At 46.9% G+C, this 18,029-nt stretch overlaps 1 protein-coding gene across 1 annotated transcript; it reads left to right on the plus strand.

The window, feature by feature from the left end:
- Window positions 1-2,597: 2,597 nt before the first annotated feature.
- On the plus strand, window positions 2,598-17,728 carry LOC137906833 (adhesion G protein-coupled receptor L1-like). The gene is made up of 25 exons (XM_068751123.1): window positions 2,598-2,667; window positions 2,994-3,207; window positions 3,656-3,765; window positions 6,218-6,232; window positions 7,393-7,600; window positions 7,990-8,254; window positions 8,345-8,684; window positions 8,781-9,074; window positions 9,937-10,040; window positions 10,203-10,388; window positions 10,506-10,544; window positions 10,626-10,806; window positions 10,906-11,028; window positions 11,228-11,445; window positions 11,566-11,739; window positions 12,818-13,030; window positions 13,171-13,391; window positions 13,510-13,576; window positions 13,689-13,777; window positions 14,301-14,469; window positions 14,550-14,699; window positions 14,780-14,876; window positions 14,969-15,079; window positions 15,405-15,425; window positions 15,744-17,728. Exons 1-25 carry the CDS (start codon window positions 2,598-2,600, stop codon window positions 17,726-17,728), a joined length of 5,664 nt encoding a protein of 1,887 aa, XP_068607224.1.
- Window positions 17,729-18,029: the final 301 nt, after the last annotated feature.

Genomic DNA, 18,029 nt, shown 5'->3' on the forward strand with positions numbered 1-18,029 from the left:
AGCATCTTTTCGTTTCTAATAGAACACTGCCCTGCTTAACATCAAGTGTTATACAACAATATCAAATATTGTTTTTTTTGTTAATTACAATTCTGTGACTTCTGTAAATTTAGTGCAATAAGAGAAGTGGAAGGAGAACGTCAGTGCAAATTAAAAACAAAATCATAAACACAAAGAGAAAAAAAGAAAAATCAGTGCAAATTAAAAACAAAATCATAAACACAAAGAGAAAAAAAGAAGAATCAGCTAGACTTGTTCAAGTTTGATTGAAGACATTTCACCTTTCAAAAAAACACACACGCACACACACACCCACACACACACACCTGGATGGATTTAATGTTATTTGACTTGTACAATACAACATATTTATCTCTTTCTGTCTGGACCACTTCACACTCCACTTACGTCGGTTCGCATCAGTCAATCAGTGTGTCTGTTTGTGCTGTAAGCATTTATAGCCTGTCTGGAGCTGAGGGCAGATATTAGCATCAGCCAGTGTCTCCCCTGAGCCGGTCCCAAGCCTGGATAAATGCAGAGGGTTGCAGCAGGAATGGACTCCGCCGTTAAATTCAACATGCAAACAACCTTAAATAAGAAACGGATCGGTCGAGGCCCGGGTTAACAATGACTGCCATCAGCATTGTTAGTCTTTAATGTCTTTAGTCTTTAATTTACTGTGGGTCAAAGACAGAGGTGAAGAAGAGGAGGAAGGCGGGTGCATCAGCAGCGAGAGAAGAGGGAATGGAGGAGTTTAGGCTTGAGAGTAGAGACTTTGAATGTTGGGACGATGATGGGAAAAGCTAGAGAGCTGGTGGACATGATGATGAGGAGGAGGAAGATTGATGTGTCCAGGAGACTAGGTGGGAAGGAAGCAAGGCGAGAAGCTTAGGAGCAGGATTCAAGTTGTTTTATAACAGAGGAGATGAAAGAGGAATGGAGGAGGGGTTACCTTGAAGGAAGAGTTTGTGCAGAGTGTTCTAGAGGTGAATCGAGTGTCGGGTAGACCGATGAGCTTGAAGCTGGAGATTGAGGGTGTCGTGTTGAATATTGTTAGTGGGTTCGCTCCACAGGTAGGATGTGGGTTAGAGGAGAAGGAGAAGTTCTGGAGTGACTTAGATGAAGTGCTGCAGAGCATCCCTAGAGAGAGAGCCGTGATTGGAGCAGACCTCAACGGGCACGTTGGTGAAGGAAACGGAGGAGATGAAGAAGTGATGGGCAAGTTAGCATTTGCCTGACCCCATGGTTCTCTTGGATCCATTCTCAGCTGCTTCCGTGGTGTTCCTGATGGCTCTGCTCCTTGCTGTTCCTGCTACGCTCACAGCACTTATAGGGCTTTGTGAATATCCCACAAATCACCTCCAGCCCAGAGCACGACTGTCAGATCTGGAAGAAGTCCTCCCGGAGGTGGGAGTTGAAGACCGCACTGACAGAGGCCTCTGCTAGACTTTCACAACAGACCCTGAAAACACATTTGGGTCTGCCTAAGTCTGCCTGACCCCCCTACTCCGCCAGCGGATCCAACTCACCACCCCATCTGCCCATTGCCAAGAGTTCAGTCCAAAATAAGGGCTCACGTTACTGTCGTCTTGTTCAAACCCGACACTACAGCTTGGCCCTTACCTCACCTGCAGCTCCAGCTGGCTCGTCCTGATTGCTCTTGTTGGGCAAGAGATACTCTCCCCGACATAATTTATTTAGCATTGCTGAAAAGTAACCCAAGACCTCTGTGTGTTTTTGTCTGTGTGCGCATACCTGAATGTGTGTACGGGGCTAGCCTACACCCTGGCGTACTCCTACTGTGGAGCTGTCCGTGGTGCTGGAACGAGCCGCTTTTGTTTTGTTGTGTGGGGGGAAGCGTTGTTTCAGGGGCGCGTTTCAGCACCACGGACAGCTCCACAGTAGGAGTACGCCAGGGTGTAGGGCAGACATGGGAAAACTAAGGCCCGGGGGCCATATACGGCCCGTTAGGCTTTATAATACGGCCCGCCGAACTTGTCCAAATAATATCATTAAATAACATTTTATTATAAACCTCATTCATTTGACCTTTTTCCCCTGTAATGCTACCTGTAAAAGGCCAAATCCTTTCATGTAATGGCTTCTACATGTCATTTATATTAGTTCACACAAACACTCCAGCCTTAGATCCCATTGTGGCCCACGAGTCAAAGAGGTTGCCCAACCCTGGGCTAGACATTTAGAAATGGGTCAAGGGCCACTGCTATCCTAGCTAATTAGGGACTCAAAACACATACTAATTTTGTGTGCACTTTCTCTCATACTATAGACAAACACACAACCAGCTTATCTCCAGATCACTCTAGTTCACTTCCTCTGAATGGTACCACCATGGTAGCACCAGATTGAGAGTTGAGAGCCTTTTTGGTGCATTTTTTCTGTCTCGGTCTCTCTCAATGAGGCATCGCACACCCAAAGTCCACCCACCAACACCCACTGACACACACACACACACACACACACACACAGACAGAGGGTGCTGGTCCTCAATTCTTCATTCTCGATTTTCTGCTGCTTCCCCCCCAGTCTCTTCTATCGTGGCTGCTGGTGTGACATCCTAACTCTTCTCTCCCAGCATGGCTGTGTCACTGTGGTTCCTTGGGGTTTGCGCAATTGCTCTTGCTCACGTGACCCCATCCAGTCAAGGTAAGCTCTGTGTTAATGAGATGCATGATTGCGGTGCCATTGATCCTGACACAGCAATGAGCAGGGTTAATCACAAAATTCAAAATGAACCAATAGTTTTGCATTTACATCATTTTCTCACTGAAGCATGGCCCCCCACAGCACAAATTCATCCTGCCAAAAGCATAGACAAACTGTAGAGATAATAACTTATTTGATAAACATTGTAACTTTCATCAAGACATACAAAATCAATATTTCCTATTTCAAAAAATAAAATCACAATAATTTGTAAATGCTAATTATTTTTTTAAATGTAATTTCCTTCCTCCAACCCCCATGAGAAGCTATGTCACGAGCCGCCATGCCATTTGGGCTGCTGCGCAGGGAACTGGCATGCGAGGGCTACCCCATAGAGCTGCGCTGCCCAGGAAGTGACGTGGTTATGGTGGAGACTGCCAACTATGGACGCACTGACGACAAGATCTGCGACGCAGACCCCTTCCAAATGGAGAACACACAGTGTTACCTCCCTGACGCACTAAAGATTATGGCCCAGAGGTGTGTATGTCCTGGGTTTGGCATGGTATTTTTGTAAAAGTTTAAATTATACAGCAAATACACAAGTTGCAACGTCCCTCTCATCCTATTTCATATACATGCAAACACTCTGGAAGCCGTTAAACCATTTTATGGAACTCATGTCAGAAGTGATAAAACTTAGCTTGTCAGAAGAAATGTTAGATAATATGAGACATATGTGTTGCTCAAGCGAATACAGTCATCTCTGCTGCTGAGCCTAAGTGCCTGCACCATTAGCTGTGTACTCAGAAGTGTTTTCCTAGAACTAATCAATATTCACCACGAAGGACAGCAGGGAATGGATTATCCTTTGGTTCCTCTTTCCTGTCTGTGAATCACTCTCCTTGCCTGCTTTGTTTTGTCATGTCTCCTACGGCCATGCTGCCATCCATCCATCCATCCATCCATCCATCCACTTGTCTGCCAGGTGTAACAACAGGACTCAGTGTGTGGTGGTCGCAGGGGTTGATGTCTTTCCAGACCCCTGTCCTGGAACATACAAGTACCTGGAGATCCAGTATGAATGCGTCCCTTACAGTGAGTATAATTGAGTGTGTTTACGCTGTACTGTGCAGCACATATCATTAGCCTAATAGCACAATTGCCTAAGTATTAGACAATTCCTATTGATGACGGGCAATTATGCTACGAGGCTAACGAATATGTGCATTTATGAAACACCTCATGTGAATGCAAAAGCACGGAGATTAACCGTGTTTTATCGAGCTACTTTTTTTTTCTTCTGACATCTGATGATATCGGATGATATCCCCGAGATATTGTTGGATAAGGCACTTTTTTTTTTCTCAGGGATTTTGCATGGGCACAAAGATAACTATAGTATGTTTGAGGTACGAATACTGTCTGTGTGTGGATACATGTAAATGAGCGTGCACAGATACACTTGCACATGCATGCATACATGATTTCTTTTTCAGATTCAGACCACAGGAGTTGTTCTCTTTTCTCCACAGGAGCCTGATCGAAGGAAGGAGAGATTAGGGGAGGTGGCGGGTGGGAACAGGGGTAGGATGGAGTAAGAAGGAAGGGCAAGAGAGTATGCCGGTTCTCTTTGAACCTATTCTTTCTTTTATGTGAGCTATAATGCTTGAGGAGAGAATGAGTTTAAAATAGGGGTGTGTGATACTGACAATAAATATTTTGATCATGTCTGGGATTCTTCTTGGATTATGATTATTCGAATATATTTTGCATCAAAAATTCTATTGGCAACAGTGCTCCATGCAACAGAACTTCGGATTAAGACTATACACATAGTGCAGTGATAGAAATATAATGAGTGATACATTGTATATTTATTGCAACAGGAAGGAAAGACGTCTTGTGGCGTCCAGTTTTTGAGGGGGGGTGGTCTCAGTCGCTTTGCCTGTGTGCTCCTATGTTGTACCAGGAGCTGATGGAGGGGGTCGGTGTCCAGGATGCTTCATAGTTTCTGAAGCATCCTTCTCTCCATCACTGTCTCTAAAGAGTCCCGTTTCATCCCCACAACATCCCCTGCTTTAAGGATGAGTTTGTTCAATTCAGTTTTATTTCTATAGTGCCAGAACAGGAAGTTATCTCAAGGCACTTTACAGGAGTAGCAGAGAAAGACCTGCAGGGAAAGACAGAACCCATCTTGACCTGCAAGAGCAGGCACTTTGGTGACAGAGGCAAAGGGAAACAGTAAACCTTGGACAGAACCTAAGGCTCATGGTGGGCAGAAATCTGTCTGGACCGACTGGGTTGAGAAGGAGAGAGGCAGAGAGAGAGAGAGAGAGAGAGAGAGAGCAGTAGAAAGACAGAGATAATGAGAGAGAGGGAGCGAGAGAGACAAGGACAGGTAGGAGGAGAGTCAAAAACAAAGACATTCACTTGCTCACTACATTCACACAGGCTAGCTTCATTCAGGATAGCTCAGATTTCCTTTGTTACCCAGGGTTTGTTATTTGGTTAACCCTACCTGTCAGCCAATACGTTTTACCCGTATTTCTGTATGGGAAAATCTGATTTTTGAGCAGTACGGCATACTGTGGAAAATAGTACAGGGGAAATCTGTAAATACGGGAACATTTAAATTAGCGGCGATTCTGAAAAATACCGGGCCGAAGCGATAAACGAAGCCGCGAAAGGGAAAGTTATCGAATCCATTCGCAGATAGCAGACAAACGTTTCACGGCAACACAAGCGCAGAAGCATTTCCGCCACTTTCCAACTACGATTCAGCCAGTTTTTTTTTTTTTTTTAACCGTGATATTGACGTTTGTTGTTAATGAGCACGGCAAGCCCACCTTCTTTCCGCTTCCCACACGCAGTGAAGTCCCGATCAGTCCGTACGTACGTCGATGTCGGGGACATCCTAGTGGAGCCATGTCTCCATAAAGCACATGACACTCCACTTGCACAATATTCCTGCTCACTCCCGGAGGGCACAGTGAGGTCGTCCATTTTATTCCCCATATTCATTTTTCGGAAGAATCTTCATTCATGGGCGGCGATACTTAACCCCATAACATGGAGTTATGTATTGCCACCTGTAGTTTTTGCTGATACCTTGGCTGGCTTAGGACTGTCATTCACCTTTTTTTAAAAATAATCTGAGCAGTGGCTTGTTTAGAGATGGTGAAACATTGACGAACAGTCCTTTGAACAACGATTGAGCCTTACCCACCACCATGATCCGTATCGCTTCACACCCGCTTAACACGCTGTGACCCTCACTTGCACACAATCAGCAGTCTGTCCTGCCAGGCGACAGAAGGTAATGAACAAAGTGAGAGACAAACTCAACGATGTCAGCTTACATATCATTTATGCAACCATTGAGAAAATACTGTAAGACAAAACATATCGCACACCCCTAACTCCAGAACTTCATTTGTGATATTCTTTCTTTCTTTCTTTCTTTCTCGCTGAACTCTTCTTTACCTCCCCTCTTTCACCCCCTGACTTCTCTTTCTTTCTCTCCTTCTTTTTTCCTATGCTTGAGTAGAAGTGGACCAAAAAGGTAAAGATAATACACTGCAGCATCTTGAGCTCTCTATCCCAACGCACCTACTTTCTCTCCTTTTCTCCTCTGTCCTACCGTTTCTCTCTTCCTCCTACCCTAGGATGTTGTTGATGTAGTCATGCTGGATGTTGCCCCCTTTTTCATTTCCGACAATTATTATTATTTCCTTCCATTTTAACGTTCTCATTGTATAGATACCCACCCTTTTTATCCAATTTTATCCAGGTTCTGCACCTAGTCTCTCTTCCTCTTACATCTTTCCTTCCTCCTCTCTTGCTCCTGGTTGATCTCTCTTTCTCTATGTGCACACAAACAGGTTTAGTCATTACTGTCTCTACTCTAGTTGCTTTTTAACCCACAAGTTTTCTTTCTCTCTCTCTCTTTCTCTCTCTCTCCCTCTCTCTCTCCCTCTCTCTTTCTTTCTTCTCCAACCCAGTCAGAACATCCTTTTCATGCTTATTTTTTTCCCTTTCCTTCCCCTTTAGGAAGAATCCCTTATTTATCTTCATTGGAGAAATGAGACCAAATTTGTGTGATTACATGTATGTCTGAATGTGTGCTTATCAACCACTGCTTATGTGTGTGAATGTGTGTGCATGCCTATTTGCATGCCAGTGTGAGACTGTCCAGTATGCATTATTGTCTATACACTTGACATGTGGATGAACAAATTGTAAACTAACCTGCCCTCTCATTCACTTTAAGGCAAAATTTAGCCCCGCCTTCTGCGTCCCTGACTCTACCTCACACTCTTTTTCACTCTTTTAGCACTAACCCACCATTCCCCCTGCACACACACACACACACACACACACACACACACACACACACAGCACAAATGCATCATTCATTGCAGTGTCCCTGTTTTTTTTACTCACAACATACACATACACACTAAAAGTGTGATTTTCAATACTTTGTTTGAAGTAACTTTGCTTTGCCACTTGAGATGAGCACGTGTCTTAAATCTGTCTCTCTCTTTCTCTATTTCTCTTCATTCTTGTTTCTTCTTGCTGCATCCAATTCAACTCATTGTCCATTTTCTCTCCTCACCTGCCTCCACTGTCTTTCCACTCTTGCCTTTCTCCTTTCATTTACCTTTCTGTTCTTCCTTTGTTTCGTCTTGCTGTCTGCTCCTCCTAACTCCCATCTTCCAGTCTTCGTGTGCCCCGGCTCACTGCTCAGCATCCAGCCCGCCTCCTCCCTCCTGGAGGCAGAGCATCAGTCTGGGGCATGGTGTAAGGACCCGCTGCAGGCAGGAGACAGGCTGTATGTCATGCCATGGACGCCGTATAGGACGGAGGGGCTGTATGAGTATGCCTCTTGGGACGACTACCGCCAGAACAGAGTCACTACCACGTATAAGTAAGTCATCGCTCTGCATGTATTGCTGTACGCAGAGTAATAATACCACAAGATTATTTAATATTGAATCAATTGTGAATTTTGTGCTTCGTGATTTTTGCCTCCGCCAAGGCGGAGTTTATGTAATCCCTGGTATTTTTTTTGTCTGTCCGTCCGTCTGTTAGCAAGATAACTCAAAAGGTTTTGGACAGATCTTCATGAAATTTTCAGGAAATCCTGGAAACATTCCCAACATTTCATCAAGATCCGTCCAGAACCTTTTGAGTTATCTTGCTACCGGACGGACGGACAAAAGAACGCCGGCGATCATGGTACCCCCGCCTCGACGGAGGTAATTAATGTTAAATTCTCACATGAATAGTGATATTTTTCATCCATGTCTCTCTTAGGTTGCCGAGCCGCGTTGACGGTACAGGCTTTGTGGTCTATGACGGTGCCGTGTTTTACAACAAGGAGCGAACGCGCAACCTGGTAAAATATGACCTGCGGACACGCATCAAGAGTGGCGAAGCGGTGGTAATCAATGCCAACTACCACGACACCTCGCCTTACCGCTGGGGAGGGAAGTCAGATATTGATCTGGCAGTGGACGAGAATGGCCTTTGGGTGATCTACTCCACTGAAGCCAATAACGGACGCATTGTGGTCAGCCAGGTGCTGCAGGAGTCGTGAGCAGATTGATAACCGGACAGACGCGAGGAGGAAGGGTTTTTATCACTGAGTGCTCTAATCTTTGCTTCGCAGGTGAATCCATACACCCTGCGCTTTGAGGGTACGTGGGCCACTGACTTTGACAAGCGCGGGGCTAGCAATGCCTTCATGGCCTGTGGTGTGCTCTACGCAGTGCGCTCCGTTTTCCAGGACGACGAGGGGCAGGCGGAGGGCCGAGCGGGCAGCGACATGGTGGTCTATGCCTACGACACCAGCCGCGGACAGGAGCTGCCCGTTCAAATACCGTTTCCTAACCCTTACCAGTACATCTCCTCCATAGACTACAACCCCAGAGACAACCAGCTCTATGTGTGGAATAACTACTACGTGCTGAGGTACCCACTGCAGTTCACACCGCCACCACCCACGAAAGGTTTGTGGAACATACATACTGTGTGTTTTTTTTTTTTTTAAATCTCAGCCCACACATGTAATGAAACGAGGGAATTGGTGCTGTCCATCCTTACAGGCCCCCTCTCGTCTCTGATGACGACAGTTCGCTCCTACACGGCTACTTTCGCATTGACTCCAGTGCGCCCGTCAGCTTCTCACCCAATCGGCGTCATCAACCGAGGACACTTTGATCAGCGGCCAATCACAGCGATGGTGCCTCTGACCCCGCGCCCGCCTTTGCGTGTCCCTTTAGCCCCTGGGGGCGCTGGTCACGTGGCCGGATGTGAGGGCCGTGTGGCACGAGGAGTTCAGTGGCCTCCCACCCTGAAGGGGGACACAGTAGAGAGGCCCTGCCCTAAAGGATCACTGGGTAGGTGTTCAGAAATGCCCAGCGGGATGCCCTTTATTTGAAATTGCTCTCAAAAAAGAGAGAAAAGTGAAGGAATTACCGGAATTTTCCTTTAATCAAGTATTCTGAAGTACTCTGAATCTGAGTAAGACGTATTGTGCGCGTCCTGCTATGTCAATCATAGAGACAAGCCTGTGCTTGCCTTGACCAAATCATGTTGAATGCTCCGGGCATGGTTTTAGCACAAAGGTTATGATAAGATCATGGAATAATTACATTTAAAAACGTCTTTAGCTGTGATCATGTGTGTACTGATAAACAACACTGGAAAATGTTGTTTTTCAAGAAATATGTTCAAAACCAAGTAGATTCTAGGTTAAATTATGCAACAGTCAAACAAACAAATCAATCAATCAATCAATCAATCACTCAAAGGCTGTATCATACTACAACTAGAAAAGCACTTAAAGAGCATAGACCTCTGCCGAGCAGCTCATTCCCCTCCTAACTGGATTTACACCGTCTACATGGTGATCTGGATCAAAGCGTTCTAAATTGATCTTGGTATCTTTATACACCAACCATGAAAAGTAAACGTGAATCAGAGTTAACAGATTTTTGAATCTGTAAATTGAGTTTTCAATGATTAAATGAATTCTTTTTCTGACCTCATTCTGGATCCGATCCAGATGAAATTCAGTGGTGAGATAGAGCCCCCCCTCCCCCCACCCTACATGACTGTCTCAAAGTCCATAAACATACACACACATTATCACAGTTTAACATATTTCTTAAATTAAATCAATTTAATTACTCAAATGTGTTCGGAACGGCTAATTAAGAAGTTGTAAGTTCTTCTAAAGTTCACTGCATGTCTCTGCAGGCATTGCCTCCTATCAGTGTCTGCAGTCTCCAGTGGGTTGGAGCTCCAGAGGACCTGATCTCTCCAACTGCACCTCGCCCTGGGTCAGCCAAATCGCTCAAAAGGTTAGTCATGAATTTACAATCACAATCACACATGTGTGTCTCTCTCTCTCTCTCTCTCTCTCTCTCTCTCTCACACACACACACAGTTCAAATGCCTTTCAGAAAGATTCCTTTTTAAATGTCAAAACATTTGCTATTATCAACACCCCTTCCTCACTTCAGATTAAGAGCGGAGAAAATGCGGCCAATATTGCTGGGGAGTTGGTCAACCTGACACGGGGCCAGGTTTATGCTGGTGATGTCAGCATGTCCGTCAGACTAATTGAACAGCTATTGAATATCCTGGACTCTCAGCTCCAGGCCTTGAGACCAGCCAATAAAGAATCAGCAGCACGCAATTATAACAAGGTACATTATTCCTCCAGTCAGAGGAAATGTGCAGGCCTTCCTGGAAATAAAAGCGGAAATGTCAGCGATGGTGATTCTAACAATAGCTGTGGTTTCCCCTCCCCCCCCCCCCCCCAGCTGCAGAAGAGGGAGCGCACATGCAGAGCTTATGTTGAGGTAAGACACACAGACAGAAAACTATTCAGGCACAGAGATTGTGAGGAGCACAAATGCAACGCTGTCTCTTCTCCTCCTCAGGCAGTTGTCCAGACAGTTGACAATCTGTTGGGCCACGAGGCTTTAGTGTCCTGGGCAGATATGAGCAGTGCTGACCAATCCCGCTCGGCATCGCTGCTTTTAGCCGCAGTGGAAAAAGGAGCATTTCTGTTGGCTAACAATCTCCACGAAGGCCGTTTCAGTGACAGGGAACCAAATGTTGGTAGGTGGTGTGTCTCCTAATACTTTCATTCTAGACCTCATGAGAAATACCAGCTCACTGAAACGTAAATGTGTGCGTGTGGTCGCCATTTGTGCACAGATCTGGAGGTGTATGTGTTGAACACAGAGGCAGACATTCAGGACCTGTCGTTCCCTCACTCCTACGACAGCGACAGCATCTTAAGGATATCAGCGCCGGCTCTGCAGCAATACAGCAACAACGGTCTGTGGCGCGCGGAAATCCTAAATCACTTGGGTTGTTAAGATAAGACGAGTGAAGAGTGCGGAAGTAATGTCGATTGAAATTGAAATGTAAAATAAATAATGAATTCCCAACTGTCTCGTCTTTAAGGCTTTGAGTCAGACGAAAGGAAAACACAAGGACAAAGATGTTCTGTCTTTCTCTTCACCTTGCGCTGTAGGTCAGGTGAAGCTGGTCCTCACTCTTTTTAAAAACCTTGGTTCCTTTCTGACCACCCAAAACTCTAGTCTGCGGCTCAGCCTGGGCCTGGGGCACGGCTCTGAAGCCAGGCGCGAGAGCCTCGTTGTGAATTCCCACGTCATCTCTGCCTCTGTGCACAGAGGAACCAACAGAGTGTACCTCACCGAACCAGTGATCTTCACTCTCAGGCATCTGCAGGTTTGTTTTTGGAAATCTCTTTGCCTCAAAGTCAACTTTTTGGGAGGAGAAGATTTTTGTGGAACACGTTCCCTGAATGTTTATTAAAGGAAGTAATATTTGGTGTGTTTGTCTCCACAGCTGGAGAACCATTTTGGCCCTAACTGCTCTTTCTGGAACACGTCAGGGGTCACTGGGAGTGGCATGTGGTCTATGCAGGGCTGCCGACTGGTAGTCACCAACAAAACACACACGACCTGCGCCTGCAACCATCTGTCCAGCTATGCTGTCCTCATGACGTACCAGAAGCCTGTTGTAAGTAACACCTGGGAAACAACTTTCCAGAGCATTTAGGCCACCTTAATGACATGCTAGTATTTGAGAGGCAGCATTTCAACTGTGGCGCAGTGGTAAGCACTGTTGCCTCACAGCAAGATGGTCGCAGGTTCGTCTCCGGCTTGTGGCCGTTCTGTGAGGAGTTTGCATGTTCTCCCCGTGCCTGCGTGGGTTCTCTCCGGGTTCTCCGGCTTCCTCCCACCTCCAAAGACATGCTGCCTAGGCTGATTGGTGACACTAAATTGCCCGTGGGTGTGAGTGTGTGTGTGGCTGCTTGTCTGTCTCTGTGTTGCCCTGCGATGAACTGGCGGCTTGTCCAGGGTGTCCCCCGCCTCTCGCCCATTGACTGCTGGGATTGGCTCCAGCTTGGCCCGCGACCCGACAGCGGATTAAGCGGTTAGAAACTGAACATGAACATTTCATGTTCATGTTCTGCAATCCAAACATTTTTTTTTTTTAAATCAATCTCAGAGGCGATGATTGTGCATCCTCACCGTAAGAGAGAGAGTGATGAGTGCAGGAGGGTGTTCGTCCTGCCACGAGGTTTAACGATAGTCTTCTCTGTAAGATGTTCTTTCTTTTGTGCAAGTGCGATTGCATAAGTTTCATTGATTTCTGTGGCTCAGTTGGTAGAGCGGGTTCTCCGGTGACCGAAAGGCAGACGGTTTGACTCTCGGCTCTGACAGACAACATGTCAAAAAGTCCTCGGGCGACACAATGGCTGCGTTGACATGGACACATTTAGTCGGATTAAAAGCCTGATCGGAATAAAAATGCTTCGTGTACACACCCAAATCGGAAGAATCTGACCCGATCGAACTCAATCCGATCGGGAAAACACTTATTCCGATGGGTTGTCTGTAATTTTCCTAATGGGATCAATATTTTTAGGGTCCGTGAACACAGAGATTCTGTCCATGTAAACGCAGCCACTGAGCCCTAAATTGCTCCCAGTGGGGCTGGCAGCACCTACAAAATGCATTCACATATTCTCACAAACATTTACAAACAACACATGTTTTACAGTGTATTTCTTCTGTGCTCTCCTCATCATCAGTTCGGGGTCGGTGTGGAGGAGCTTCTGGTCTATGTGGTTTCCTGGGTTGGCATCTGTGTCGCGCTGGTGTGTTTAACCACCTGCCTTAGCACCCTGTGCTGCCAGGGGGCGCCGTGGCATTCAGATCACAGCACCATCCACTGCAACCTTTGGTCCAACATGCTTGCGACTGAACTGCTCTTCCTTGTTGGAGCCCATAAGACTAAATACACAGTGAGTGCTGTGATATTGGAAAATTACACTGGAGTCGTTGGATTAGTGAAGTTTAAGTATATATTATTTATGCTAATTATTATGTTTGCATTCCAAAGCAATTTAGTAAAATATTCTTTCTGTTTTATTCATACCTTTAGGCCGTGTGCTCGATCATTGCTGGCCTGCTGCACTTCTCGCTGCTCTCAGTGTTTTGCTGGTTGTGTCTGGAGGCTGTGGTGCTGTACTTGCTGCAGCGGGAGGTATTTGAGGGACGTAACTCCAGGAGGAAGTACTTCTACTTGTGTGGGTACACTGTTCCTGGGCTGGTGGTGGCTGTGTCTGCAGCAGTAGACTTCAGAGGCTACAGTTCAAACACTGTGTGAGTTGGCTCATGTGTGTGTATATATGTGTGTTTTGAATGTGGACAGCTACTTTTCCTGCAGCGTGTATATGTTTCAGGTTGTCTTAATTTGTCTATGCGTCTGTGTGTGGTGTAGATGCTTTCTACGGACAGATAACTACTTCATTTGGAGCTTCCTTGGACCCGTTGTTGTCTTCATTACGGTGAGAGGCTGTTCAATACAACATTGGTATTGCCCCAATTATTGAAATGTAATAACCTCATGTTGAGTTATATGATATTGATCTTTTTTTTCTCTCCTCATTTTGACCCCAGTTGAACTTGGCTATCTTGGTGATGACCTTGCATAAGATGCACGGCACTGCTGCTTTGAAGCCAGACTCCAGTCGCCACGACAACCTTAGGTATATACACTATCTCAATCTTTGGATTCAATCAAGTCAGCAAATGAAAAAGGCACACGCGCGGCTGCGTGCACGCAATGAATGTGCATGTATGTGCATGTATGTGCACGTTCCCCGTCTGTGACATCACAGGGGGAGAGATTTCTTCCGGACGTGTTTCAGTAAGTGATTACAGAACTAAGCAGGATTGACTTGATGGTTTATTTTGCTGTTTTTTGGTTGATCAGGACCTAAAGCCATCATAATAGGGCAGAAACATGGGAAACGTTCTGTTCAATTTCATGCTGGGGGGGGGGGGGGGGGGGGGGCTTGGGGACAGGGTCACTCTGATAGATGTGGCCTGTAAACTCTTTCTGAACTGGCTTTTCAGTAAAGAATCTAGACACACTCCAGCTCACTTTTTGCCCATGTTTGGGAAGCTATATGAGCAACCAAATCTTCGAAGATCAATAGGTCTCGGTCTTGTAAGTGTGAATGAAATTAAAATACATTTGATCTAATGCCTCGCTTACTCTGTCTCCAGGGCATGGACGGTGGGCTCCCTGACGCTGCTGTTCCTGCAGAGCGTCACCTGGTCCTCAGGCTTAATGTTTCTGTCTGCGCCGTCTCTCCTCCTTGCTTACCTTTTTTCCTCCCTCAACACGGCACAGTCACTCCTAATCACCATACTACACTGCAGCCTTGCCAGGAAGGTATGTCTGCCATTATGCATCTGGAGGATGCTGTAGATAACACCAGCATTTGTGACTCAACACATAAATATTGCATGCAGGGCCAGAAGGACTATGGCAGATGCCTGCGGCTCTCGCGATGCTGTGTCACTTCCGCGTCCAGCTCTCCGAAGTCAGTGAAGAGTGCTCCTCTGCGCTCCAACAACCTGTATCCAAGCAGTCAAAGCCGGAGAGCTACAGCTAACAGACAGGTGCGTGGCAACAAACGATGCCATTTAGGTCTCTCTCTGTGTCTCAGCCGTTGATACTTTATGGATTAAATCTGTTCCAGAGTCGTATTAGGAGGATGTGGAACGACACGGTACGCAGACAGACAGAGTCATCTTTCATCGCTGCAGATGCTAACAACACCCCTACATTAAACAGAGGTACGACATTTTTTTTTTTCTTTTCAATGACAACTTTGTTGTTCAAGAATGGACAAATGAACATATTTTCTTCTCTGACTGTCTCTCTCCAGCAGCTTTGGGGAACCATTTCCTTAATAATCCAGTGTTGCAGACTCATGCTGGAGCCTCTCCCTACGACACAATGCTGGCGCATGGATTCAATCAACCCTTCACCTCCACAGGTAAATTTCATTGCAGTTTACTGTGATTTGTCAATGAATTTTATACAGCTTACTCACAGTTCCCACTTTACGTTCATCTTTCTGTCCTTTTACTGTGTGTACTCACTATACTTTGCAAAATGCTTATGTTGCATTGGCAAAGATCTTTTCAAAACCACATATTAGGTAGTACTGCAACTATTTATATGGGGGGGGGGGGGGGGGGGTGAGTTTTTAAATCATTTTTGCAGCTACAAGGTTATAGAAAGACAGTGTGCAGTGTTGTATTTTCATTATTTAAAACGTCTCTCCCTCTCTGTCTCTCTGTCTCAACGTGGACCGGTAGGAACCTTCAGAAACAAACAAAGTATGAGCGGCCCTTTTTTGTGCTCACCAGAATCATTGCGCTCCACTTACTTGCACACTGTGTTTGATTCATCAACTGGATGTGCAATGTTTGCACACAGTAATTCATTGCCGAACTTACCAATATATTACCATAGCATGCATCTCTTCCATGTGGCCGCGTAGCTGAACATTTCAATAAAGAATAACGCTTATGAGCAAAGCCACTTCCTCAGTGGGGGTTTAGACTCAGAACTCTGCCTATTCATTCATATGTTCATTCATGTAAATACATGTTTTAATCCTTGTTTTATAATCAATATCTTCTTCCTCCCAACAGAGGGCGATGTGTCCCAAACTCAGGAGTCCTGTGGGCTGGACAGCGTGTGTCTCAATGGAGGCTATACCCCCAATAACTTCACGCTGCACGGTTTGGGAACCACGCCGGGCTCCCGGGCTGGAGTGGTGGGGAGCACTGACCTTCTGAGGGAAGGAGCAGTAGGACTGGGAGGGGATGACCTCTCCCCAGCCTTTCTCACCCCCCATGGAGCCACAGATATAGGCAACGGGGCTGGCATTCGCCATAACCTGTCTGACGCAGCAGTACTTGAAAATATGATCATCTCAGAACATGTCCAAAGCAACCTCCGGTCCTCAGTTCCAATGCCGGTCCCCCCTGAGCGCTACGGAAGCCTGGCAAGACCTCACCATGACCGGCCAGCGCTCACTCTCACTACCACTTTAGCTCGTCACGCACAGCCGCCCCAGGAAGCCTGGGCTTCCACCATGCAGCCAAACGCACGCCATTACACACAGGCGGGCTGGCTGCAAATGAGGCACCAAGGACAAGATGCTGAGACACATTCAACAACACTTGGACAAGATCACACAGCGGCATCATGCTTACAAGATGGCTGGTCGCATTCATGTGTTTCTGGAGACTCTGAGTCCCACAAGACTCTGAAAGACGGAGACAGGTCATTTCAAGGTACTCTGGGTCGCCGCAGGTTCCAGGAGAGGCCACAAGCATGTCCCCCTGATGTCCAGGCTCGGCTCTACTCCACTCTCAGCCGCACCCCTGGCACTCTGTCCCACCACCGCAACACAGTGGAGTCTTGTGTTGGGACAGACAGAGACAGGGACAGAGAGAAAGAAAGGGAAAGGGAAAGGGATCGGTATCGCGACAGGCCCCTCCCACCCCCTCCCCCCCCGCCCCCGCAAGAATCTCAGCCCTTGTACAAGGCTCTGGAAGAGCCTCTGCTTAAGAAACAGAGGGAGGAAAGTGAAGAGACATGGGGGGGCTGCCAAGACAGAAAGAGAGATGAACCATTTCTCTCAAAAAGAGATGTAATAATTGAAGAATGGAGGGGAGGAACCAAGAGAGGGAAGGATGAGTCTTTTATCTCTCAGAAGAGAGACGGAGAAATGGATGATTGGAGATGCGGAATGGAGAGAGGGAGGGAGGAATTTCACATGCTGGAGAAGAGAGGCGGAAGGATGGAGATGTGGCGGGGAGGAGCAGAGGCCGAGAAAGAAGAGACTTTTATAACACAGAAGAAAGATTTTGAGATTGCTCGATGGCGAACGAAGACGGAGCGAGAGAAAGGTGACTCCTTGTTCTTAAAGGACAGAGACGGATGGAGAGCAGAGATTGAACGGGAGGCTGAGAAACAGAAGGATAGAGCGCTGGATGTTTGGAGAGGAGTAATGGATGTAGACAGGGAGGAATCCTTCCTGTTTGAGAGCAAAGACAGTGGTCTCGATGCACGGAAAAGAGGGCCCCTTCATTACCCCAAAGAAGGAGAGGACTCCGACAGCTTTACTCTGCCTCTGACCCCTGATCTTAACCTTGACCCTGACTCCTCACCTATCTACACCGGAGATTCAAACCCTTCCCCACTCTACCACGCAGACCGACACTCACCACCGCACAGCATCTTCCCTCGATGCTCTCCTCCGACAAATATTTCCTCTCCCCGAGGCACGAATTCACCTCCAAACAATCTCTACGCTCGCCACTCACCCCAGGTGTACAGCCGAAGCAGTTCCCCTCCCCGCTTCTACACCCAGGCATCGCCTCCGACGCTCTCCTACCCTGACAGCAGTCCTGAAGGTCCAGAAGAGGTCAGCCCCACTGGCCAGGCCCAGCGGTCTGCCCTGGAACTTCCCTACGGCCTTGGGCGACCAACGCTGGGCCCTCGGCCCAATCACCTGCAGACCTTTTACCAACCGCCGCCACTCGCAACCAATGGAGAGGCATTGTACGCAACGGAGTCGGGCTCTGAAGGAGACGACGGACAGATGCAGCGGGTGACAAGCCTGTGACTAGGGCGGTGGTGATCGGGGCACAGGAGCGAGGCAGGAGGAGGAAAGTGATGACAACGACTTACAATGCTGGCGATATCGATGGAAATGATGATGATCATGATAACACTGTTGAGAGTAGCATCCACTGCTGATGGCAATGACAATAACAGTGTTAGCTCCTCCCTGCTTCTATTTCCTGATCACCACAAGACGTGCCCGTTTCTCATGTTTTGTCCGCTTCTCCTCTTATCCCTCTCGATCTTTCCTGAAATCCTTCCCTCCCCATTCCATTGGTGCTTATCCTTATTTGCTCATCACC

The sequence above is a fragment of the Brachionichthys hirsutus genome, chromosome 17, assembly GCF_040956055.1.
Source record: "Brachionichthys hirsutus isolate HB-005 chromosome 17, CSIRO-AGI_Bhir_v1, whole genome shotgun sequence".
NCBI classification, from domain to species: Eukaryota; Metazoa; Chordata; class Actinopteri; order Lophiiformes; family Brachionichthyidae; genus Brachionichthys; species Brachionichthys hirsutus.

Excerpts from the sequence above, each read along its gene's own strand:
- LOC137906833 (XM_068751123.1), top strand. The coding sequence starts at position 2,598 with ATGGCTGTGTCACTGTGGTTCCTTGGGGTTTGCGCAATTGCTCTTGCT. Across the intron at positions 10,807-10,905 it reads TGACAGGGAACCAAATGTTG|ATCTGGAGGTGTATGTGTTG; the intron begins GTAGGTGGTGTG and ends ATTTGTGCACAG. Across the intron at positions 11,446-11,565 it reads TCACTCTCAGGCATCTGCAG|CTGGAGAACCATTTTGGCCC; the intron begins GTTTGTTTTTGG and ends TTGTCTCCACAG.